Source organism: Eucyclogobius newberryi, unplaced genomic scaffold, assembly GCF_026437365.1.
Source record: "Eucyclogobius newberryi isolate DKJ021-1_F unplaced genomic scaffold, fEucNew1.0.hap1 SCAF_1, whole genome shotgun sequence".
Taxonomy (NCBI): domain Eukaryota; kingdom Metazoa; phylum Chordata; class Actinopteri; order Gobiiformes; family Gobiidae; genus Eucyclogobius; species Eucyclogobius newberryi.
The window spans coordinates 46,828,997-46,855,153 of NW_027315723.1; the positions used below are offsets into that span (position 1 = coordinate 46,828,997).

The following is a 26,157-nucleotide window of genomic DNA, read 5'->3' on the forward strand; positions in this document are numbered from 1 at the left end:
GTCAGCAAAATTCTCATCTTGGTATGAGCTGACCATGTATCTGTACCAAACGTTGACTGACAAAACCACAAGATTACATGAGATCACACAGTTACAAATATTTAAGCCGAAAACGACTAGTAAAAGCAGCTTAAAAGCACAATTCACTCCCAATCTCAAGATAACACGCTACATTCTTTCCTACATCCTTTTGCTGCTGTGAATATATAAAATTATACAATCCTCCCAAAATAGATAGTCAACTAATAAAAAATGTGGTCGACCAAGAAACCACCGACTAAACAACAAAATTACAACAGCTCTAATTGCAATAATCTGTTTTCATTATTCATATTCCAGTAGCAAAGAAAATTTTACTTCTCATCACATCTATGAGCATCTACTGTATTTATTCCATGGATCAGGATAGAAGTTCCCACCACCTGCAGAACTGCGCAGCCTTTTAGCACAGGACACCCTGGTTTACCCCCGAGAGCCCAGGCCTTGTATTCCAGATGCTCCTCGTCCACCCACAGCCAGTGTCCTGCTGAAAACCTCAACCCGATCCACACATGTTCAGTAATCAGTGATTTGCTCAGTTCTATTTTTTATTAAGAATTAGCATTAATTTGGTCTGCAATGCCACAGTGGCCAGATCGTTGTGTTTCTTCCTGCAGTGATAAAGAACCTTGAGAACAAAACTCTTTCATTGCTTTAATTTCCTCACAATTAATTAGTGATCAATCTCCAACTTTATACAAATATGAGGACAAATGCAGCAGGCTGAATAGTGCAAGAATTACAAATAGACTAAAGCTGGATTTTTATGAATTTAAATGTGTATATTCTTAAGAGAGCAATTGCCTGTGTACTTCATTTTTAGTAATATTGTTTATGGTACCAACCTGATCCCCATAGCCAGTCCATATTTGAACTTGCATTCCAAAAATGAGAAAAATCACACTCGGACTTAATATGGACCCTTTTGACAGATTTTGGACTCAATGTGATTTAATTTCTTTTCATATGATTTATTTGAATGTATTTTCTTCTCTCTCTCTCTCTCTCTCTCTCTCTCTCTCTCTCTCTCTCTCTCTCTCTCTCTCTCTCTCTCTCTCTCTCTCTCTCTCTCTCTCTCTCTCTCTCTCTCTCTCTCTCTCTCTCTCTCGTACTAGTAGCAAAGAAAATACAACTTCTCATCACAGCTGGCCGCATTCCAAACTTTGATATCTGCAACTGGGACAAATACATCAGAGACCAATGTATTTGTCCCATCGCTCAGGAAAGATATCATTTGCAGAGCTGCGCAGCCTTTTAGCACAGGACAGCCAGGTTTACCCTCTGGTCCCCAGGCTTCATATTCCAGAGGCTGCCCGTCCACCCACAGCCAGTCTCCTGCCAAAAACTTCAGCCCAATCCACACACGTTCTGTAATTGAATATCCCAGTTCTCTTTGCATAAGTGTCAATTCTGTCTCAGATGCCACACTGGCCAGATCTTTGTGGTTCTTCCTGCAGTGATCGAGAGCCTCTTCCCAGGTCTTCCTCTCCCTCACAGCGTGGACTTTGTAGCAGAGGAAGGGAAAAAGCGTAGTTTTTTGTTCGTCATTCCAGTTCAAATCTGTGTAAACGTGTCCTTTGTCTTCTTTTTCTAAATAATTGTTAGGTTCCCCAGAGCTCCAGAAAGTTGTTTTAACTTCACCACCTCCGGACCATATCCATTTTGTATAATTAGTTGGGTCCCGCATCAATCCGATCCAATATTTTCCAACCACATTGTCCTTAATAAGAAGATTACGGTCATGCTCGTTGCTTATTGGAGCCAGGTCGGTGTAGTGGCTTCGGCAGTATGTTCGAGCTTCATCCCATGTCTTTGCTTGGTTCATGAAAATATATTTTCCATATATTGTAGAAAACACTTGAAGCAGCTGAAGCAGTGTAAGCACTCCTCCGTTTGAAGTCATGGCTGTCTTCTGGCAAAGATGAACCACAGCTCAATATCTTAAATACATGAACCTGGTTTGCATAGGGATGGTCACTAAATAAATGATTTTGGTTATAAAATTATAACAACATTTTGCATATCAAAGCATTCACACCTTTTCCTATTTTCCTTTTGTTCAAATAGAAGCAACAGGGAAGATGTTCTTTTATTTATTGATTTTGATTCCAATTTTGTCATTTTTGGCCCTCCATATAATTCATATCACTGATTTAAATGTGCCCAAAAAGACCGACATTTACAGTCCAGTGCAGGTAGTACATAATGCTAAAATAAACAAGAACGCTAAAACCCGGATTAAAATCTGTAAAAACAAGTAGATTTCTGATATTGCTTATTCTGTGCAAATACTGACAGAAAACACAGATGTCGTGGGCTAATTTAAATGTTGGCTGACGTTCCGAGGTAAAACTTATCCTGTCTAAATAGGACTTTAAGGTGCGTTCACAGTTGTCATTGTTTGTCCCTGAATTGAGCCCATTCGATCCTGATGTGAACTTTGGTCCGGTTCTATTTTTTTTAGTCCTGATCTAGTCCTGGTTTAGTTTTGGATCCTGTTTCAGTCCCATTTTGATGTGGTGATGGTGCAAGTGTGAATGCAGTCATAGACTAGTTGCACTGGACTAAAAAAACACAGTTTGTAACTTGTACAATCTACTCATGTCCATAGGTAAAATCCTGCCCAATTAGGGCTCAGTTAAAACAACCATGATCCGAAAGTTTAAATCTTAGTCATTGCAAACTTTGACTTTGAATAACAGATAGAAACACACAGGGCCATTAGAACATAGTGCTAGCAGCAGTCTGTTATCATATAATGAAATATTTATTGACTGTTAAGTTACCTTTACATTTGCATTTGTTTTTTGATTGTAGTTTATTAAGCCTGTTAATCCAGGTGCCTTCTTTGGCAGTCATTGTTTTTAGAAACATTTTATTTGATGCTGTGCAAATTAGTATTGATTTAGAATTATTTAGGGGAGCTATAATAGTCTGTTGCTGTCAATTATAAAATGCAGCTTGACTCCATTGTTGTGAGCATTTCAAGTGCTGACATTCAAGTTGTTCATTCTTTACTTCTCATTGTATTGTATATCTTCAAACATTTTGAAGCTTCTGAGAATGTGTTCGTTGACGTCCTCACTTTGCAAGTCAACTTCTTTGCATGGACATTGGACAAAATCATTTCCATGAATTTTCTTACCCAGTGCTTGTTTCTTACCCACTGCTTGTTTCTTACCCAGAGACTCAAGCACCGTCGTAATGTGCTCTCTCCTTTAAGTTCCTGTTAGTAATTTACCTGCTTTTGATCTCTTGAACCAGTTGAAAGCTTTTTATGGAGGTTTTAGGACATGATGCGAGCAGGGAGTTACAGTAGTTGACTCTAGCTGTAACAAATGTATGGATACGTTTTTCAGCATCGATTTTAGGCCAGATTTGTTGCATTTTGCTATATTACGCCGATGAAAATAGGCTTTTTACAGGCTTGATTTAAATATGCTTTGAATGACAGGTCTTGGTCAAATAAGACCCAAAGATTTCTTTGAGTAAAATGGAGGCTAGTATATAGACATCAGAGAACATATGGCAAAACATTTAAATTATGTAAATAACTATGACGGTGAATGGTTGTCTTACCCTGCAATTAATGAGGAAAACATTTACTTTTTATTACAGTCCCACTTTTATTCACTTAGGTTACAGCAGTACTTGTTGTAGCTGCATTACATAACATACAAATGCATTCAGATAAGAGACTGAACATTTACTCTAAACTTATAAATAAAACACAAGATCACTCATTATTATCATTTGAAACAGAAAGCGACTAGAAAAAGGCAGATTAAAAACACAATTCACTCCCAAATCTCAAGATAATGCACTCCATGCGTCTCCATTTTGCTGTTGTGAATAAATAGAATTATATAATTCTCCCAAAATAGAGAGTCAATTAATACAAAATGTGGTCGACCAAGAAACCATCAACTAAACAACTAAAGGACTACATTTCTAATTACAATTATTTGTATTAATCATTATTCTAGTAGCAAAGACAATTTTACTTCTCATAAAAGCTCTGAGCATTTCAAACTTTGACATTTACAATTCTGTTTCCTCTATCTATCCCATGGATCAGGATGCAGAACTGCGCAGCCTTTTAGCACAGGACGCCCAGTAATCAGTGATTTGCTCAGTTCTATTTACATGCCACTCTGGCCTGATCGATGTGGTTCGTCCTGCAGTGATTGTACATAAATATATTTCCCAAATGTGGCAGAAACCAGCAGCAGGCTGTTCCAGAGCCTGGGCCCCGCCACAGAGAAAGCTCGGCCCCCTCTGCTTTTCAGCTTTGACCTAGGAACGTCCAGGAGAAGCTGAGAGGAGGACCATGTGATACCAACAGAACATTATGGGATAGAAACTCCTGCAAATAACAGGGAGCCAGACCATTTAGAGAGTAACGTTTTAAATTGGATTCTCTGGATAACTGGAAGCCAGTGCAGTGATGCCAGGACTGGAGTAATGTGATGGTGACGCCTGGTACCTGTGAGCAGCCGGGCCGCCGCATTTTGCACTAACTGCAAGCGTTTAGGAGAGGTCAGATTGAGACTAAAATTAAATAAATGAATTCTGAATTATTAAATGCATTTGTAACAATCCTCTTCAAGCCTTCATTTGCTTTGTTTTTTGAGGAGATTTGGAGAATGAAACTCTTTCATTGCTTTAATATCCTCACAATTAATTAGTGATCAATCCAACTTTATGAATAAATTAGGACAAATGCAGTAGGCTGAATAGTGTAAGAAAAGAAAAACAGCCTAAAGCTGGATTTTTATTCATTGAAATGTGTATATTCTTTAGAGAGCTTCATTTTTTAGTAATATTATTAATTCTACCAACCTAATCCCCGTATGCCCTCGGGACCAACATTATAACTGGCATTCGAAAAATTAAAAAGATCATGTTGAATGTTATGTGTTTTTTGTGTGAATTGAAAAAAAAGAGCATAGAATGAAATAAAGAAATGTGCTAGTAGCAAAGAAAATACAACTTCTCATCACAGCTGGCCGCATTCCAAACTTTTATATCTGCAACTGTCTCCAATGTATTTGTCCCATCGCTCAGGAAAGATGTCATTTGCAGAGCTGCGCAGCCTTTTAGCACAGGACAGCCAGGTTTACCCTCTGGTCCCCAGGCTTCATATTCCAGAGGCTGCCCGTCCACCCACAGCCAGTCTCCTGCCAAAAACCTCAGCCCAATCCACACACGTTCTGTAATTGAATATCCCAGTTCTCTTTGCATAAGTGTCAATTCTGTCTCAGATGCCACACTGGCCAGATCTTTGTGGTTCTTCCTGCAGTGATCGAGAGCCTCTTCCCAGGTCTTCCTCTCCCTCACGTGGACTTTGTAGCAGAGGAATGGAGGTCATTCCAGTTCAAACTGTTGTAAACATGTCCTCTATCTTCTTTTCCTTCAACATTGTTTCGTGTTATTAGCTGGGTCCCGCATCAATCCAATCCAATATTTTCCAACCACATTTTGCATAGGCTTGTGTCACTCCAATTTTGGTTATAACAATATAACAACATTCACGCTTTTTCCATTTATTCAAATAGAAGATGATTACAAAATGTCCAAAAAGAAAGTGAAATTTGAAAATTATATGTTGACTGTGGACAAATCTTTGTAGGACTGTGGAGTTTGGCTGTGAGACTAATGCAAAGAAGATGATGCAAAATCAAAGGAAACCTCTTATTACAGTCGAAGAGGAACATATTATTTGAGTCCATGTTTAAGGAACTTATACTCTCTACATGGTTGATACATGCTCAATGATTACCGGTACACATAATAATGAGTTTGCAATTAAGCTTTAATTATTTAACTTTCAAGACCAGACATTTGACACCCCAATTATTTTTTTTATTTATTCTAATCAGAAACTCTAACATAGTACTTTCCATCACCTCAAGTCATTAGGAGGAAGAATTAAGACACCCTGGAGAGCATGTCTTGCTTACTGCTATTTAGCAATAGCTTTGGATTTCCTGAAGCCAGTCTGCTTGTTCGGCATTGTATATTGATTACGACTATGCAGAGTTTTTACATTTAAGATAAATCATTTTTGTGAAAATAGTTTCTTTATGTTTCTATAAATTAGTCCAATCGTTGATGACAATTTTGTACGACGGAGAATAAGGGCCAAACAAACAAAAAATTAAAATGTGGGGCACTACGAGAATATTGACATAAATCAATGACAATAATCTCATAATTTAAAGAGAATAAAGGCCGATACGCGTTTCACTTTCAGCACCATGTTACGGGCTCCCACCCTCAGTGTTGCATAATGGTACAGTCCAGTAACAGCTCTGTTTTGTATGTACTGTGTATTAAGCTATGAAGCCCATCTAAGTCTGGAGTCTTCATTATACACACAAACACACCACCGCCAGGACGCAAATGGCGCTTGACTTGGTTAAAAGTTAATACAAAAGCCCACAGTTGATGTGATCTGTATAATGCAGGCCTTTCAGACATCACAAACAATCACTTCCCCGGTGCAGTGCCCCCATTTCACTGGTCCTGGACCTCTAAAATGACATACTGCGGTGTTGGGTGCTCGCGTGTGTTGGAGCTGCGCTCATGCCATGATGTATGGATGATGGCGTGTGCAAAAAACATCGCTTTTTGGATGTGCCAAACACAATCCAGGCGTCAGGAGGAGCTGAGAGGAAGCGCAGACTGCAGACAGCTGTTTTGTGTTCTGTGTGTCCAAGGGATGACAAAAAGGTTAGAATCGGAGCATGCACACAATGAGCATGTAAGAATAGTGAAGGTGTGCAAAGTGCCCACGTAGAAAGACAACTTAGAGGAGCAGAAGATGTGTGAATATAAGACCAAGCCTCCTCCTGTCTCCGGGCGGCTGTGGCACGGAGCACGGCTGCTGTTTGAGCCCATGGTGCACTGCGGCTACGCCATGGAGAAAGTAAAGCGTTTATCCAACAGTCTGAATGATACAGGAAAGGTGCTGCTAAACGGCAGTGTCTTGTCTTCTAATAAACACACACGTAAGACATTGTTTTAAAGGCCAGGAAACACTTTAACATCTATTGCAGGCTTTTATGTAGTTCTAAACGTTCAACTCATCCAAGGCTATTCTTTTGCGTCCTGGCCGTGTTGTGAACTGCTCACGTCACTTTGAATCTGAACATTGACACCGGCCCCTAAACTACGACTTTATTCTCGTTAAACTCTGAGTTTATTCTCATTAAATTACGACTTTATTCTCGTTAATTTACAACTTTTTTCTGACTTCGACTTTTTCCCCATTAATGAACGTCTTTTTTCCCATTAATTGTTGACATTATTCTCGTAGTGCAGTGTTTTTTTTTGTTTTTTTTGTTGGCCCTTATACTCCATCGTAATTTTGAAATCGTCTTACCAGTAATTCTCTTTTTGCATTGATAAAAGTTATTTTTGTTTTGATTTCTAACACAATGTATTTGACACAATGTATTTGACGTAAATAGTAATATACTTGTTTTTATAGACTGTATTATTCTGGAAATGGTTAACAACCTTGTAATTCATCCATGCTTCTAGCATTGCTTCCATTTTTCGTTAGTGTGCTACAGCATCAAACATTATTCCTTAACCACGTTATTGCAATCAGATTAGAATGACGTAAATATATTTTTGTTGCTTTATTAGACATAACTGTACTATGAAATTTGGGGTGAGAGCAGGGAGGACAATTAGCAAATTGTCTGAGCCAGGAATACATCTCATGATGCAGAGACCAGCTGCACAACACCTGGCATTTGTGCTGCTGCTTAGGAGGGCGGTAGATGACTATGAATAAAACTCCTTTTTGGTTTCTACAATTTGGGCAAGTGAATAAAATTAAGCTTTCAAATGAGTGAAATGCTTTGTTACATGAGTGGGTGGACTCAAGTTTCTGTTAGAGCTAGAAGATCTATGTTATAATGATTAATGAATTAACTAACTAAAAGCATTTATAATCATTTAAATAATGCATTTGTTATTTTATCATATGTGAGGGCTATTTTTATTTGGTCTGACACCTGAAATGGCTTTTCTGAAATGTGACTTTATGGCTTTATTTGCACGAGGGACGCACACAGTCTCTATCTGTCTTGAATCTGAACACTTTTCTAGTGAGCAAGCCAGAGCTTCATCTCTGTATAATATGCCAGTAAAAAATAATAACCTACAAAGTAAATTACAATTAATTTGTATTTAAATTGGCTTTATTAATCGTCATATACTTATTGATGATCACACAAAGTCTGCTTGCCTCACTGCACGCTACTGTGTTTCATTTAACTCAGAAACGGCATAAACTGAATTGAATTATGAATTAACATGAACATTAACATTCTTATTTGAGTTTCAAAATGTTCAAATATGTTATAAGAATAACAGACCTATTGTTCTTCAGTAGTTACATGTTTTGTTTGGTGTTGTCTTTCCCTAAAATTAGTTACAATCACATACTACATTGTAGAGTTGTCAAAAAATCAATATCTAAACACTAATCGATACTAAAACAAAACTGGTATCGATACTATTTGACTTTGAACATGGGTCCATCACTGTGTAACCAGACACAGTCACCTTCAGAAAACATAATGATTTCACCTATAGACGTGGGCTCTCGTTCATGTGGGGTGAAGTTTGTGTCGGATTAATGTATTGATCCAGAAATACATTTTTGGAAAAATCTAATTTGCCTATATCAATTTCTGAATGAAACACATTTTTGTTTTTGAATCTGTGCTTTTGCGTGCCAGAATTTGAATCTGTGAATGTGAATATTTATGAGACAAACTTGACAGAATCTGTAAATCTTTGCAGAGCTTTGGATCCACACAAAATCCAGAGTTAGACTTGCATGTAGATCTTTTCCACATGAATTGTAATTTATAAACATTGATTTTCAAATGACCTAACATTATTCATGTTTTATTTTGAAATTTGCAGTTTTGCATTTGAGAGTTTGTATTTGCATTTGAGGATCGCTCACCACGTGCATTCAGTCTTTGATCATGCAGAAAAGCTAAAACATGAGCACACAAACAATTCAACAAAAGTTTCACAGATACACACACTCAATACATCCATCTAAATATATTTATTTTTTTTACATATTACATCCAGTTTATTGTCAGTTTACAATGAAATAATGCAAACAGGATGCAGTTACATTTGTTGATGTGAATCACAGAGCAAAGCTAACAACACACCACACTGTATCAATGTGTGAATAATATAGTTCATCTTTAAGACATACATTACAATACTATATTGTGTTCTAAGTAAACAGATAATGTGTTTGTAGATTAGATCAAAACTACACCTTTTTTAAACACAGAAAGCTCCTTTGGTGAGATCTTCACATACTGTAATCTGAAAGCTTTTAATTCAGTTCTGAGTAAATATCCTTTTGATTTGTTTGTGAATTCGGATCATGAGGAAAAAAAGAAAAACTAAATGTAAGGCGCTGTCGAGCGGTAAATAATCCAAAACTTAATAAACAAACTGCATGTCTTTTCCATCAGATATTCATTATCAAAACTCATCAAAACCCCCTCGTCTCATTCAGCGCTTCAGACTGCTGGATTAGATTTGTAGATAGATTTGTAGTAATAAAGTTGTTGTTTTTTGCTGAAAAAGTGGAACAGAGTTGGTTTTGAACATGAGACCATGAGCACTGTCTCAGATCAGAAGCACAATTTGGAAAGAAAAAAAACTCTACAGATTGTGATGGCAATATTAACAGTCAATAACAGAGAAAATGTAGTTTCTTGTTGCAATCTAATGCATTCCACCCCAGTACTCCATTTACTGTAGGCAGATTTGTTGACCCCTCTTTGTGTTGTACGAGTACTTGTAATGCTCCGCATGCTCTGTTAATATCTGGACAAATGGGTTTGGGATCCGGACCCCAGGATTCATATCTAAAGGGTCGTCCGTCCATCCAAATCCAGTTCCCGTCCAAAAACTGCAGCCCGATCCAAATGTTGGAGCTGGACGGTTCTTTGCTCAGCTCACTTTTGATCAGCATCATCTCTGTCTCTGATGCCACGCTCACCAAGTCCTGGTGGTTCTTTCTGCAGTACTCAAGAGCTTTATACCAGGTCATCCTCGTCCTTATGGCATGGACCTTGTAGCAAATGAAAGAAAACCTCATAGAGGCACTTGCATCAAACAATAAGCCATCAGAATTCCTGATTCCTCCGTGATTTTCCACACCAGGTGAATTGGGTTCCCCTGATGCCCAAAAGCCCTTGTTCAGACGGGACATTTCCAGTCCTCCAGACCACATCCATCCAGAGCTGTTCTTAGTTGGATTATTCAGTCCAATCCAGCTGAGCTCTCCGGTGTCAAGATCAAGCTTCCGAATCAGACTTATGTCATACTCACTGTCTATAGGAGCCAGGTCAGTATGGTTGGTCCGGCAGTATTTCTGAGCTTCAAGCCAGTTTAACAGAAAACGTTCGTAAACATACTTTCCATCAGTAGACATAGCTATCAACATGAGCAGCAGTGTCAAATGTGGACTCATGTTTGTCCTTTGGAAGAGTACAAACTACTGAAGTGAACAGGCCATTCGTGATGATCTAGTATGCTGCTAATACGGTGTTTACATGTGGAGGGTTTTGTTAAACAAAATTCAACCCTCATTTGTCAGGCTCGTGATAAAGATTTTCTCACAGTCACCTCTGCCTTTTCAATAAAACCCTTAAGCAGTCATTATATGCCATATTGAGTTTCCAAATACTTGCTGTTTTTGTAGTTTGACTGAGATGTGTTTTTTCTAAGTTAAATTTAAGGTATTTAGGGAATCTGTAACCCTTGAATAGAATACATTGTCAAATGTTGTTGTAATGATTTGCTTGCTCTGTCTTTATGACACTCTCAACTCTTAAACCTGCATTTCAGAGACAAGGAGGGGTTTGGGTTATATGTAAGGTGCATGTTTGAAACTGTTATTCTAGCAAAGCATAATGACTGAATGAAGCATGTGTACCAAAGAGTGCTGGCTCAGTAACCCATTGAAAACTTTTAAACAGGAATCAGAGATAATCACAGCAATATCACTGTGTTCTGTCAGTGTTCTTATTATGGCAAATATTATTCTTAAGTCACTTTGCATGTTCCTTTCATGGTCGACTCAAGGCGTGCAGGCGGTGTGACAGGAAGTGAGCTTTTGTTGGCAGATCTTTGCGTCATAGTTTTTGCATGCTGCTTTAAACAAGGAAAGTTATGTAAATCTGATGCTTTGTACGAGAAGTTTGTGTTTTTTCCATATGTGCACTTTTGTCCAAATCCCATACATTTTTGTGAATGTTACCCCTGTCTATTGATTTTACGATGTTAGTGAAAACACTTAGCATCTTTGCTGAAACTAGGTCTAAATTGACTTTATTGCTGTTTGTGTAGTGCAGTGGAAGTTGAATAGATGAAACTGTCGCATCATCGTATTTGTTTCAACATGTAATTCTATTAAGTTGCTATATAAACATACACATAATATCAGGTATTTTACTCAAGTTTTAAAAAAATGAAATCTAATTTCACAGAAAAGTAAAGAAATTAGCAACAAAGTACAATCGTTGGCAGAAGAATCTGTATTAAATACAACAACAAAAAATATTTTTGAAAAATAAACATACTTCCCAGCTGTAGTGCTCATCATAATTACAAAGGGGGTTAATTGTTTCAAACGTCAATGTGATCGATGTTGCTCTGTCTGATCATTTCTGCGTCTGCTTTGACCTGTTTTTTGCTCTCAAACCACCGGCTGGTCCTGTCGTTGTTCGGATGAGACACATAAATGATGGCACATGTTTATGGAACTTATCAACTTTGAAAATGTGTCATATTCTAATGTAAATGATTTGTTGATCTCTGTTACATCTAGTGTTTTGAATGTTCTGGACACCATTGCCCCTATGAAGGGTAAAGTGGTTAAAAACAAGCAGAAGGCGCCGTGGAGAAATGAGGATTCAATCAGAGCACAGAAAAGGGAGTGCCGCCGGGCCGAACGGAAATGGTGCTCCAGGTCCATTGTGAGATTTTAATAGGACAAATATTTGTATACAACTAAATTTTATGTAAAGCAAGGGTGAGGCATTTCTCTGAAGTTATTGGACATTTAAGTAATAACTCACATGTCCTGTAACAGTACAGATTAACAAACCCTCCAGATTTCCAGCTCATTTCCACATCCAAGTGTAATGAGTCTTCTTTAAGGACAAAGTTCAGAACATTAAAAATACAATTAATTCCACACCTACATACTACATAGAGCTCATTTTGCACTTGTAACTGAAAAAACTGTCCAGGAGATCATCACCAGTCAGAGTTTCTCAACATGCTGTCTCAATGCATTGCCTATTATATTTTAATAAATAACCACCTGCTCAAAAAGTCAACATGTCGCTTCAATCTAAAACATCAAGTGCCTCAAAAATTGCGGTTATTAAGCCTCTTAAAGAAGAGCAGCCGTGATACCACAGTGCTGAATAATTACCGGCCAATCTCAAAACTAACATTTTTGGGGAAAGGCTCAACAATTATCTTCTAATGAATGACTTTTTAAATGTTGTTCAGTCTGGTTTAGACCACATCACAACATTGATACTGCTCGTACAAAAGTAACAAACAACATAGTACTGACACAGGCAAAGTCTCTGTCTTAGTCTTAGATCTCAGTGCTGCTTTTGACTATGTGGATCAGTACAAAGACTAAGACTGGGTGGGAATCACTGGCACTGCCCTAAATAGGTTCAGGTGCTATTTAGAAGGGAAGTACTTTGTTGAGATCGGTAACTGTGTCTCAGACTGGAAGGCCTTGACATGTGGGGCGCCCCAAGGGGTCAATCGTGGGACCCCTTCTATTCAACCTGTACATGCTGATATTAGATGAAAATGTGAAAATTATGCAGATGAAGATGTATCTTTCATTGGTGGCAGGTGAATCTGGACCAGTGGATTCACTCTGTCAATCAATTCCAAAACATTAGCAGTTTTTTATCATATGAAGAACATTCAAAACAAGTCCAAAATATAGTGTCTAAATCAAACTTGGACAGACTTATCCATGCATTTATCTCCAGTAGATTAAACTTCTAAATGTCTGATTGATTGATTGATTGATTGATTGATTGATTAGTGGTAATTTTGGTTAAATATTTACAGTAAAGAAAATATAATACATATAAAAAGAATCAACAACTCAAAGCTTAACTTAACTCTATTCTATTTTCACGTAATACTATGTATTTTCCTAATGATCTTCATTTATAATAAAAAAAATACTTTAGTCTGATACTCAACTGTTGTTGTTGTTGTTGTTGTTGTTGTTGTTGTTGTTGTTGTTGCTGCTGCTGCTGCTGCTGGTGCTGCTGCTGCTGCTGCTGCTGCTGCTGCTGCTGCTGCTGCTGCTGCTGCTAGTTTATCGTCTTACTCCTAATACTATTACTACAGCTTCTAGGGTTGCAAGATTAATTGCAATCTAATTGAAATTGCAATTGTAATTAATACTTCTGCATAAAAAAAATCTCCTAACCCTGTAGTTTTTATCTGTATATGTACATGTTCTGAAACGTGATTCTTTTTGTAGTTTGTCAGGTCACATCTCATAGCTCTTTTTGTCAATTATCTTGGACACGTTTAAAATGTGAACTTTGAACAGAAGGATACTATTAACATAAAGCATAATTAAACATAAATTGCAAAACTAATCGCAATTCTACGGTAGCAGAAAACATTTGAATAGAAAATGTTCCCACATCGTTTAGTCCTGTTACTGTCAGAGATATCCATAGATCTATTTAAGCAAATAGAATTTAAAAAATAAGCAATAAGCATTATCAATTGTGGCTATAATTGAGTTGATAATTGTTATTGGAACTGATTTAAATGTTGTTGGCCTGAAGACGCTCACACTCGCTTAAGGGAAATGATGTTGGATTATCCCATAATCCTGTTTCCTTCCATTTGCATGCTGTGGTTTTGAATGTCTTAGTGGGGGTGGGGCTTCTAAATAGATTGCCCTGAACTTCTTTGATTTCACGTCACTCCTGGAAGGCTTTGTATTAAAGATGTACCATTTAACTTCTGATGGAAGATCCATCAATGTTATTGCTTAGTCTATACTACTATATACTATAATATTTATTCTGGTTGTTTGTATTGCGCAAAAAATAATACTTGGTTGCTGTTATAAGTTTTAAGCCATTGGGGGAGCATCAACATCTCCATGGAGACCGTCCATCCAAAAACTTATATAGTTTAACAAAACATATTTCATATACATTCTGGTTACCTGGTTACTTGTGTGGACAAAATAAATCTGGACGTCAAAATAAAAAATATATAAACTGAAAAGAAAAATGAATACTTGTATTTTGCACTGCAGCAATGATAAATCATCACTGGAAATATCTTGCAATGTTCTACATAAAATCATCAGGAAATTCGGAGTAGCAGAGATAGTTACTTAGTTTTAAGTTACATTCTGTTTTTTTAATTGAAGAATTACAATTTCAATGAGTAATATTTGTCCTTTGCAAATGCATCATGTGCGCACAAAAATGTGGAAAAAATATACTGGCTCTCATTTGTATGTTCTTTTCCTGACTAATTTGTTTTTGCAAATGGAAATAGCCCGGAGGTTTATTCCCAGAAAAACATTCTCTCATTTGAATGCTTTGGTTTTGAATGCTGCCATTAGTCCAAGGTGCAAGGGCCTGTAAAAAAATATATAAAAAAATGTGTTCTTCATTGGCATTCCAACCCTATGTTTGTTAAAAGTGTACCGGTACATCATTTTTATATAGAGATGCCCTGTGCTACTGTGGCAGTACAAATTAGGGCCTGACAATATATCGGTTGGCCAATATGGACACTTGGATGTACAGTGTATGCTATACCTCATTTTAAAGCTTAAACTCTAGAAAACAACAACAACCAAATGCGTAGAACGTGCTCCTACTTTTAATATTGTTCATCTGTGTTCTGTCTACTTGTATTGCACCGCAATATTCAGACATTTGTGTTTCTGATCTGGACCCCTGGATTCCTAACTAAAGGGCTATCCCATTCCAGCATCTTCTCCTCTAGTGTCACCTTAGGGCTATGAGGGTCCCCAGAAGTCCTTCAAAACCTCTGCACCTCCAGACCACTGCCACTTACTTGGGTTCTTGGGGATCCTCATGAGGCCAATCCAGCTGTGGCCAGTAGCCATCTTGTTTAAAAGGTCATGATGATTGCTCGCAGGCACAATGTCAGTGTAGCTGGTTTTGCAGTAGTGATGAGCATCAGACCAGCTTCGAGCCAAGAGCAGGAGCAATTTGAGATTTGGACTTATGACTGCCATGAATTGTGCGCATCTAGTTCCACCATAAAACTTTATTAATTTGTACGACCATGTACACATTCAGGGAATTTATGTTTTTTTTTTACAAGTTGGAGGGCTAGTGAGTACACACTTTATTTTCTATGCATTGAGCAGCCAAGGAAATGGGAGTTTACACAGAACGTAGGGTTGTAATCAACTAAAGAAATTCTTTTGTCACTTGAGACTTGCCAATCGATTAGTTGACTAAAAGGAACATGGAACTAACAAAAGCTCTCAAAAATATTGTTATGATCTGACCATATATGCACTGAAAACACACTAGAAAAGTATCAGTAAATTGCAGATTTGTATGTGAAAAGACTGAATGCATTAATAATTCATTACCAAATAGCTAACTTACTTTTCCTTCTTCTGTTGTCCATATATATCCTTTATAGTACCAATCAAATACTGACCAATTAATCGAAAAAAAGGTCTACAGTCCTCATAATGACAATTTCCCAACCACTGACTGAAACATTACTTCTCAGTGACCAATTTGTCTTCTAAAAATGCGACTTCAATTAAAATCTGGAAACCAAATTGGAAGCAATTTAGAGATCGTGGCCTTGTTGGCTGTATTAACTGCCTCCACAGTTACAGTACTGTGTGTAAGTATTGAATGGTTTATACAGTATCGTCTTATACAGCCCAAGCTACAGCGTGTCATTGAAGGTACAACTTGTTAGAGAGATTAACATGGTCTGTGATTACACACACATACATACATCACAGCAGTAGAAGTAAATAGACAGAAATGCAAATAAAATTGAAAAAAAAACAAATAAAATAGACACACACATTTTTATTTTTTTCTGTAGTTTATGTTATTTTCACACACACTAAATATTGCATAAAAGTACTCACATGCAACTGAATACAGTATAATCAAGTCATATATAATGATAAGAAAATATGATAGAATAAGTATAATCAAGTTTCCTTTACAAGAGCTTTCTAAGATTTGTACCATAAGAACATTTTATATTCTGTTGTTCCATCATTACCCTCCAAGGCACCCAGAAATTATGTATTTAAATTATAAAACTGTAAAAATGTGTTTCTACTATATAAACGCCAGTAAATTAACCTGAAATAAGCTGAGGTTGATATAAAGGCCATTTTATTTTTAGTGCCAGTGTTATTGTCATTGACTTTCACAGACTGGTTTGAGCATGAAGCGATGAACTGGTGCAACACTCCTCCTATTAATCATGATCAATGGAAGGCATGGTGCAGAGATGTGCTTCTAATAAATCAGTGTCATATCAGTGTCAGTTGCTCAGGTCTCGATGGCTCTAGTGACACATGAAGGTGCCATAAAACCAACTGGCGCCAACAATTCTAATCAAAGATCCTGATGTGTTTTTATTGCACAATTAAATGCACAATACACCGCAATTCTTCAAATGCAAAGGTCATTTCAGGTCTACCAACCAACTTTTGTTTTGCTTTTATTTGGTTTTAAATACAATGCCTGATTTTGGCATTTGGGATGGGCCATTTTTATGCTCTCATGTTGGCAAATGTTCAGGGCTCCAGTTTTTTCATCCACATTATGTCCATCTGACCTTTTTGTCAGATACCATCTGTGGTCAATTTAGTTTGAATAACGACACAAAGCAACCTTAAGTGAGAAGGTGGTGTAACTTGCTTGTAACATTCATGCTAGCGTTTCACTGAAAAAGCCACTATACAAAATAAACGTCTATCACATTGATTTTTCTCCATATATTGTAGAAATATGTTTAGCCCATGACTAGCAACAAGCAACCAGCAACCTACAATCTAGCTAGTAGCAAATGAAATGTAGTAGTTTTGTGCAATCACATGCATTCCATTGCAGTTGGGTATTTGTATTTGATAATTTAAGTTCCTGTGTTGACAAAGCTGTACATTCCACCCCTTCCATTGGGCACATGGGCTTCCCGCTCACACCCCAAGCTTCATACGTCAACTGCCTTCCGTCCACCCACATCCACTGTCCGGCCAAAAAACCCATTCCAATCCAGATGTTCTCCGTGAAGTTGTTTTTCCTAAGTTCTTTTTGGATCAGCATCATTTCTGCCTTGGATGTGACGCTTGCCATTTCGCGGTGGTGCTTCTTGCAATAATCAACTGCTTCATCCCATTGTTTCGGCTTCCTCACTACTTTGACAGAAGAGCACAAGAACTTGTAATTGTCCGTCTCGGTTTCATCGTACCACAAAGACTTAAGCAGCACACCATATCTTTGCTTCACGGAGTCCGGTTGTTTCCCTGCCCAAAAAACATCAATCACTGCCCCACCGCCGGACCATTCCCACTGTTGGCTGTCAGTTGAATTTCGTTGCAGACCAATCCATGTGGACTCCATCGTGCTCCCTATGACTTTTTGAGCAAAATCCATGTCCTCTTGATTGCTAATGGTAGCCAAGTCAGTGTGAGCAGACCGACAGTAGTCCTGAGCTTCTTGCCAAGTCGTCTTTTCCTTTATGTAGACATATTTCCCAGGGATTGATACTATGGTCATCAAAAGAAGAAGGCAAAGTGATATTAGACCCATGGTGTGTTCAAGTGCAGAATTAGAAACAACAGTGAAATGAACAGGAGAGTGTGGCATTTATGCATTGTGTTAACTATATTTGCATAAGGAATTAACCTGAAATAGGAAACATGAACAGAACAGATTTGACTACTAAATTACATTTACATAGTCTGCAAATGCTGATGATGACTGGAGTGCGGTGAGGTTTGTGTACGGTGAGACACAGACTCTGAGCCTGATTCAAACACAAAAGAGAGAGGGACTTATTAGGGCTTCACTACTCTCCTTCCATGTTTGCACTCAAAAATATTAACAGCAACTCTGAAAAATGATATCTGAATTTTGCATTAAACTAAACAAATGTGTATAATTATAGCAAGCAATTAAGTGATGTGAAAATATATAATTAGTCAAGTAAATGTTTTGTTTTATTTCACCTACTATTTACTTTCAATATTTGTAATATTTGAGGGTGTCCCTGCCTGTTCATGTGCACCTCTGTGCATGAAGTTAAAGGCGGTATGGACGATTTTTTGGCGATTTGAGAACGCAGGTGGAAGTGCGCATGCGCCCTCCCCCGTGTGGACTGATACAACACACACGTGCGTTTGTTTATTAGCACAACGGAGTGCATCGCATCTCTCGTCTCCCGTAGATTTCTGTCCACTTCTGCGTCAGCTCGAACTGTCTTTCTCCGTCTTCATTTTGCCCCGTACACTGAGGGGACTATATTATGATAGATCCATGCGCTTAGACACGCGGAAACGTGGGGACGAGCCTGACGCGGCTGCAGGTGAGTGGTAGGTGCGTTTTATGATTGATACGTTGCAGGACAAATGATTTATCCACGCCACGAGGAAATATGATAAAAAATTTGCTGAAAAAAATCGTCCATTCCACCTTTAACTATTTTGATAAATAAAAAAATTGAAATTAAATGACTCCCCCTCCCCAGAAAGACTCTACCAGTGCAACATGTGACCATAATACATGTGACCCCCTCCAGAATATATGTGACCCCCCTCCAGAATATATGTGACCCCCTCCAGAATATATGTGACCCCCCCTCCAGAACATATGTTAACCCCCCTCCCAGAATATATGTGACCCCCCTCCAGAATATATGTGACCCCCCCTCCAGAACATATGTTAACCCCCCTCCCAGAATATATGTGACCCCCCTCCAGAATATATGTTACCCCCTCCAGAATATATGTGACCCCCCTCCAGAATATATGTGACCCCCTCCAGAATATATATGACCCCCCTCCAGAACATATGTGACCCCCCTCCAGAATATATGTGACCCCCCTCCAGAACATATGTGACCCCCCCTCCAGAATATATGTTACCCCCCTCCAGAATATATGTGACCCCCTCCAGAATATATGTGACCCCCCTCCAGAATATATGTGCCCCCCTCCAGAATATATGTGACCCCTCCAGAATATATATGACCCCCCTCCAGAACATATGTGACCCCCCTCCAGAATATATGTGACTCCCCTCCAGAATATATGTGCCCCCCTCCCAGAATATATGTTACCCCCCCTCCAGAATATATGTGACCCCCCTCCAGAACATATGTTACCCCCCTCCAGAATATATGTGACCCCCCTCCAGAACATATGTTACCCCCCTCCAGAATATATATGACCCCCCTCCAGAATATATGTGACCCCCTCCAGAATATATGTGACCCCCCTCCCAGAATATATGTGACCCCCTCCAGAATATATGTGACCCCCTCCAGAATATATGTGACCCCCTCCAGAATATATGTGACCCCCCTCCAGAATATATGTGACCCCTCTCCAGAATATATGTGACCCCCTCCAGAATATATGTGACCCCTCTCCAGAATATATGTGACCCCCTCCAGAATATATGTGACCCCCTCCAGAATATATGTGACCCCCCTCCCAGTATATATGTGACCCCCCTCCAGAATATATGTGACCCCCCTCCAGAATATATGTGACCCCCTCCAGAATATATGTGACCCCCCTCCAGAATATATGTGACCCCCTCCAGAATATATGTGACCCCCCTCCCAGTATATATGTTATCTATAAGCCTGTTGTAATAGCCGTCTTTTTCGGCTGAAGCAGGAAACTTGAAGGGCTTTGGGAAACACCCTGTGTTGTGAGCACTACTCTGTTGGCCAATGCTTTTACTCCATCGCATTATTGCTGTTGTAACGCTACATGTCATTCTGAATGGATTTGTTTGTGACTATTATTATTTATTTTTTCTGGATTTGTTTTTGTTTTAGATGAAGGCATTTGGTAACCCTAATATGACAATACTTTTAGGTTTATGTTTTTTCTGTTCATTTTTTTTCTAATATACAGAAAAACACAAATGAACACAGAGAACGGCACAGAGAGTTTACACACTAACAGTATAAGTAGTCCAACATGTTCTAGGCCGGTGTAGTCTAAATGTAATCTTCTCCATTTTTCATTTGTGATGGCTTTTTGAATTGTGAGATTCAAAACATAAATTAAACAATATACTATCAGAGGAGCTGGTAACAATAGAAACCTATGTCTGTGGGTGTCGGCTTCAGTGGACTTTTTTGGCTCTGTAGAGAGAAACATATTTAATACTTTATACTGTGTAAAGGGCTTAAGGGGAAATACTTGATCATCAGACTTATTCTTGTGTATTTGACAACAATATATGTTATGGGTGTCACTAGTAAAATATAAAAAAAATATCACACTGTATAATTTTGGTGTAACCCTAAACCTGACAAAAGGATTAAACCCCTCGAATATATTTTTCTTGTGAAATAGCAAAATCATCCATAAACGACTCAAATTTCAAGGATTATCTCTCTCATCATATCCCACGATGGTCCGGAACAACCCTTTGTTCACAGCCCGTGGTCAGCCTCTTTGTAACATGCTATAGACAAATAGAAATATCACCATGTGGTCATTTATTACATGAGGGAGAAGATAGATACTATTTCCAATACCTACGATTTTTGACTGCCAAGTATTCAAAATACAAGAGGAAAACAAAGCAGTTAAGTTAGGAGATGCCATACATGTTTTATTTATAATTGTTGTAGGTTGGTTGGTATTGACTGAATACACTGTCTCTCAGTAGTGCCAGATCACACTGATGTTGCTGTGAGAACTCTGTGGTACAACTCCTGCATGTTTGCCAAAGAAGTCATTACCAAGTCTGAGTTTGAATGGGAAATATTTATTTTCTGTGCGCTTGTCATGATCCAGTCGCCTTAAGTGGAGTGCACATGCAAAGAACGTACCCATGAACTAAAGGTCGTAAAGTTGCTGTGATTTGCATGGGATTAGTAATGTTTGCCTGACTTTTGGTTCAGAAAGCCACAATTCCACTTAAGGCAACCTGAAACTCCACCCTTCTGCTTTCCTGACATTTTCATTATAAATGGGGCATGTTTGTGTGTGGATGGACTTCCATGCTTCATTTTTACTGTTGCCTCAATAGCCAAAAGCAGTATAACTTTGTTACTAATACATATATTACATTTTTATAACACATTTAAAAGCGTAACCTTCCTATGCAAGTAACTGTCTTGACAAAGCAACAAGAAGTAGATTAAATTTGCTAAAAATAGAAGGCACATAGACATGTCAGCTGCTGTCCAGTAAACACCTCCAGACATCAGCAGCTTGTCGCAGATGTTTCCCATTTCTGTTGTTCGTGTTATGCCATTTCAGACAGTTTCAAGAATAATATATTTCATGTATTTAATAAAATATAAAAACACCCAGTATTTGATTCATTTATGCAATACTACAAATAAAGTTATCCCAAAATAATGTAACAAAGTTACTTTCTTAGTGTACATTTTGTACAACTACCTAGTAATGCATAATTTATTACTCTTTTCAGTAAGCTAGAATGTCCACAAATATGCAATATTAAAAATGGTTTTAAGGAAAAGTATTAAGAAACAAACATTACAAATGCAATATCTATAACAATACAATAAATGTTACAGTAACCATGTCGAATGTATAACAAAAAATATTCTCATTGAAAAAACAATAAACACCAGACATAGCTCAATTATATCCATCTTAATATAGTATAGTTTATGTAGAACAACATCAAATTAATATTTGGGCCCCGTTAATAAAATTACAGTATAGTATGCAACTTTAAATTCTTTTATTTGTATTAATTGATTTAATATTATACTGCATTATAAAACATAAACCTAAACATTTCAGATATATAATGTGAATACCTTCAATATTCATGTTTTACTTTTTGGCTAGAAACTTGCACATTTTGACCTTCTTCCAGGGTCTACAATTGCACATTATTTATTTAAATTTAACCAAATGTATTTGCCATACCATCATTCATCTCCAAGATTGTTGCATGTTGTTCTTTACGTGTCATAACTTGTGTGGAGGCTCGTCACATTATGATTATCTTACATCTTTTCCAGCGCACACACCTCCTGGACTGGCCAAAACGCCCCTGTCTGCCCTTGGGATGAAACCACATGCACACGGCGGATCGGGTCAGTTCAAAACATACAGCTTTTACTCTACAGTTAACCAATAACTGCATTGCATTATTAATAAGAGTAGTAGCAGTTGACATAGATAAGGTAAAAGTAGTCAGAGTTGTTCTTGTTATAAGTATTGTAATATAGTAGTAGTAGTAATAGTAGTAGTTAAAGTAGTAGTAGTAGTAGTAGTAGTAGTAGTAGTAGTAGTTCTAATAGTAGTAGTAGTAGTAGTAGTAGTAGTTGATGTAGTAGTAGTTAAAGTAGTAGTAGTAGTAGTAGTAGTAGTAGTAGTAGTAGTAGTAGTTGTAGTAGTAGTAGTAGTAGTAGTTAATGTAGTAGTAGCTCAGGTAGTAGTAGTAGTAGTAGTAGTAGTAGTAGTAGTAGTAGTAGTTGTAATAGTAGTAGTAGTAGTAGTAGTTGTAGTAGTAGTAGTAGTAGTAGTAGTAGTAGTAGTAGTAGTAGTTGTAATAGTAGTAGTAGTAGTAGTAGTTGTAGTAGTAGTAGTAGTTGTAGTAGTAGTAGTAGTAGTAGTTGTAATAGTTAAAGTAGTAGTAGTAGTAGTAGTAGAAGTAGTAGTTCAAGTAGTAGTTCAAGTAGTAGTAGTAGTAGTAGTAGTAGTAGTAGTAGTAGTAGTAGTAGTAGTAGTAGTAGTAGTAGTAGTAGTAGTAAGGTAGAAGCTAAGAGTAGTACTAAATAAGATGGTAGTCGTAATAGATGTAAATAAGTGAGTAAAGCTAGTAGTTATAGTAGTAATTGTAAATAATGTAGTAGTTGTTATAAACAAGGTAGTAGTATAGTATTGAATAAGTTAGAAGAGCTTTACTCGGAGAATTAGTAACGATGGTAGTAGACTTAGTGCCCTCTAGTGCTCAAAGCGATGCTTACAATTGCTAATGCTGAAGCTAATCTGCTGTGCACTCCTCTTTCCACACTTCCCCATTTTTTATGATTGGCTGATGACAGACTCTGAATCTAATGACGGAGAGCAAGGTAAGAAGACGTTCCTCCTGCTAAGCTTTCTGCATGGTCAACAAAGTCAATACCTGGATTTAAAATATGCAAAAAACAAAGACACAAAATACTGTGAGGTAAAGAGTCCAAAAGAGTCCAATCTTTGACCCCATTGAGAACCAAGGTTATATCCAGGTGATGACAGGGTGTGGCCAGGCAGTGAAAGTCTAACTTGAACTCTTCAAAAGTGGACGTATCTGAGAGCAGTTTTTTTTATTTGTACCGGTCATGTTTTACAGATGGTGTAGTGGAATCTAGAGCACAACAAGTCAATGCCCCCGTCACCTCCAGAAGTCCTGTGCACACCACTGATGGGTATGTGTCGCATGTGTTCGACAGAATATATATATTTCAGAAAGTGGTGTAATAAAAAAGTAGTATTGTAATAAAAAGTGAAGTAGCTAAAAGCAGTGGTAAGTACACAGATGTAAGGGCATCACTTAAAAAAATAAGTTTCAAAATAATAATTAAGTTTGATGGAGGAAAAGGTGGCTTGCCCTCTCTAGATGGGTGGGGAGTCCTTGCTTCAAGTGGAGGTCTTGTTCATGAGTGACAGAAGGATAGAGCGTGAGATTGACAAGCGGGTCATAAACCCTGGATCGGACTGTTGTGGTTGCTCTCGATTTACCAGTCAATCTGCGATCCCGCCCTCACCTATGGTCATGAGCTTTGGGTAATGACCAATAGGACAAGATTTGGATACCACCGGTCGAAAGGAGCTTCATCCGCAGGGTGGCTGGGCACTCCCTTAGGCGCTCTCTTAGTCACCGTGAGCTGGCGAGAGGCCTATTCGTTCCGTAAGGCCGAGTGAAGCACGGCTGCAAAAGGGCCCATCAGTGACCAGGGACCCTCACCATGACGTAGGAAAGCACAAGAGCTTTGCAAAAATGTGTAGTTTATGATATTTGAAAAATGGGAAACATTGTTTTTTTCTTTCTTCTCTTTCAAAGGTTTTTTTGTTCAATACATTTTATCCATACTTTACCAATGGTCATAAACTGCATTGGTTGTGTGCTAAACAATATATATTGTATATTATAAAATAAAATAAAATGTCATCATAAAATAAAATAACAAAAATGGAAAAATATACAAATATAACATATCATGTCATGTCATACAACAGAAACAGGACCATTGACTTCCTGTTGAAAACTGCAGAGCTGATCACTGATTTCGCCCTCCAAGACAACCGCTTTTGTGATTTTGGGCTTTACAAAAATAAATCGAATTGAATCATGCTTCAGATTGTCATTTACATCTTTTTATTTTTGGAAAATGACTACATGCCATTTTAGATTCACATTATCAAAACCAAAGTACAGGGATGTGGGAGGGACACGTGAGAATCGAACCTAACACCCAAGTCGGATCCAACCACCAGTATCAAACCAGTCAATACTATTTTTAGAACTGTCCCATCCCTAGTGGCAGGACAGTACAGGATTACTCAAACTAATGAAGAGGGAACACCGTTATAACAAGGTTGAAAGCATATTGAAGTTGGTTTTGCATAATATGTGCTCTTTAAAGAAGACGCACACTATATAAAGTATAAAAGAGACATTAAGAGTCTTGTGTTGTGTTTGCAGAAGAGGCGCTGTCAGACCCGGCTCTCCTGAGAGCTCCCAGGTGAACATCATGGGCCTGCACACGGTCCCGGGCAGTCCCAACACCCTCCATCGCACCGTGGCCACCAACACGCCCCCCAGCCCTGCCCTGCAGAGACGCCTGGGCCAGGGCAGCCCCTCACTGAGCCGCCACCAGCCCCCTCCTGTCGCCTCCAGTCCCCTGATTGCTCGGAAAGCCACAGCCAACACCGCAGGCATTCCCCCCAGTCCACTGATGGGCAGAAGACCCACCCCCAGCGGTCACAGCACGCCAGACGACATGAGCGCACCCCACACTCCAGCCTTCCCCGTGTCCCCGCAGCTGCCTGATAAGAGACACATGTCCAGCGGAGACGCCGAGAGGACAGACAACAAGAACCTGACTCCAGCCAGCGGTGGCAGCACTCCCAACTTGACCAGAACGCAGACACTCCCAGACACACCCAAGTCCATATATGGTGAGGGATTTGTTCATCCAACTTAACAAAATATAAATGTGTCTACCTATAACCATATGTGCACTGGTTTGCTTTGGAGTGGATTCGCACAGTCTTAAGTTTAAACAACATACCACAGTCAGATGATTGGGAAAGAAAGGATGCAAAAAACAAACACTGATTTGATCTTGTGATAAACCGTTGTATTTCCAGTGATGATAACTTAGCCTTACAAAGGTAGCATACGTTAGCATTGGCTGGTCTATTGACGCACGCACAATAAAATATAATATTTCAAGTTCAAACCCAATGCATTACATAAAGAGATGTTACAATGTGCATAGAAGCTCAGTAGTTTAGTTTACTCTAGCTTTAGCCTTGTCTTTAGCTATGATTCTTTTTATTAAGAGTTCCAACACCAACCGGTCTATGGCCCCAGAGCCAAACGTATGCTTCTAGTTGCTATACTGCTAATAAGCCATTTCATTCTCCACTACGGCCAGGATAGGGCAACATTTTCCTTGTAAAACCTAAAATACTAAGATGTGTCAGAGGGATTTAAAAAAAAAATTGTACTAAGCAAAAAAGTCAACTTCTTGTTGTTATTGACCATGGTAGTACTTATTTACATGATA

General features: G+C 38.3%; 1 protein-coding gene across 15 annotated transcripts in view; it reads left to right on the top strand.

The window, feature by feature from the left end:
* tns1a (tensin 1a) overlaps positions 1-26,157 on the top strand; it is a 189,422-nt gene that overhangs the window by 154,495 nt on the left and 8,770 nt on the right. For 10 of the 15 annotated variants that reach the window (XM_072447301.1, XM_072447264.1, XM_072447340.1 and 7 more), the window contains 4 exons: positions 22,399-22,473; positions 23,428-23,454; positions 23,715-23,790; positions 25,068-25,543. In XM_072447301.1, the coding sequence (XP_072303402.1) occupies positions 22,399-22,473; positions 23,428-23,454; positions 23,715-23,790; positions 25,068-25,543 (654 nt within the window). The remainder of the gene's footprint in view (positions 1-22,398; positions 22,474-23,427; positions 23,455-23,714; positions 23,791-25,067; positions 25,544-26,157) is intronic. The other 5 variants (XM_072447293.1, XM_072447357.1, XM_072447317.1 and 2 more) reach the window with 3 other exon arrangements.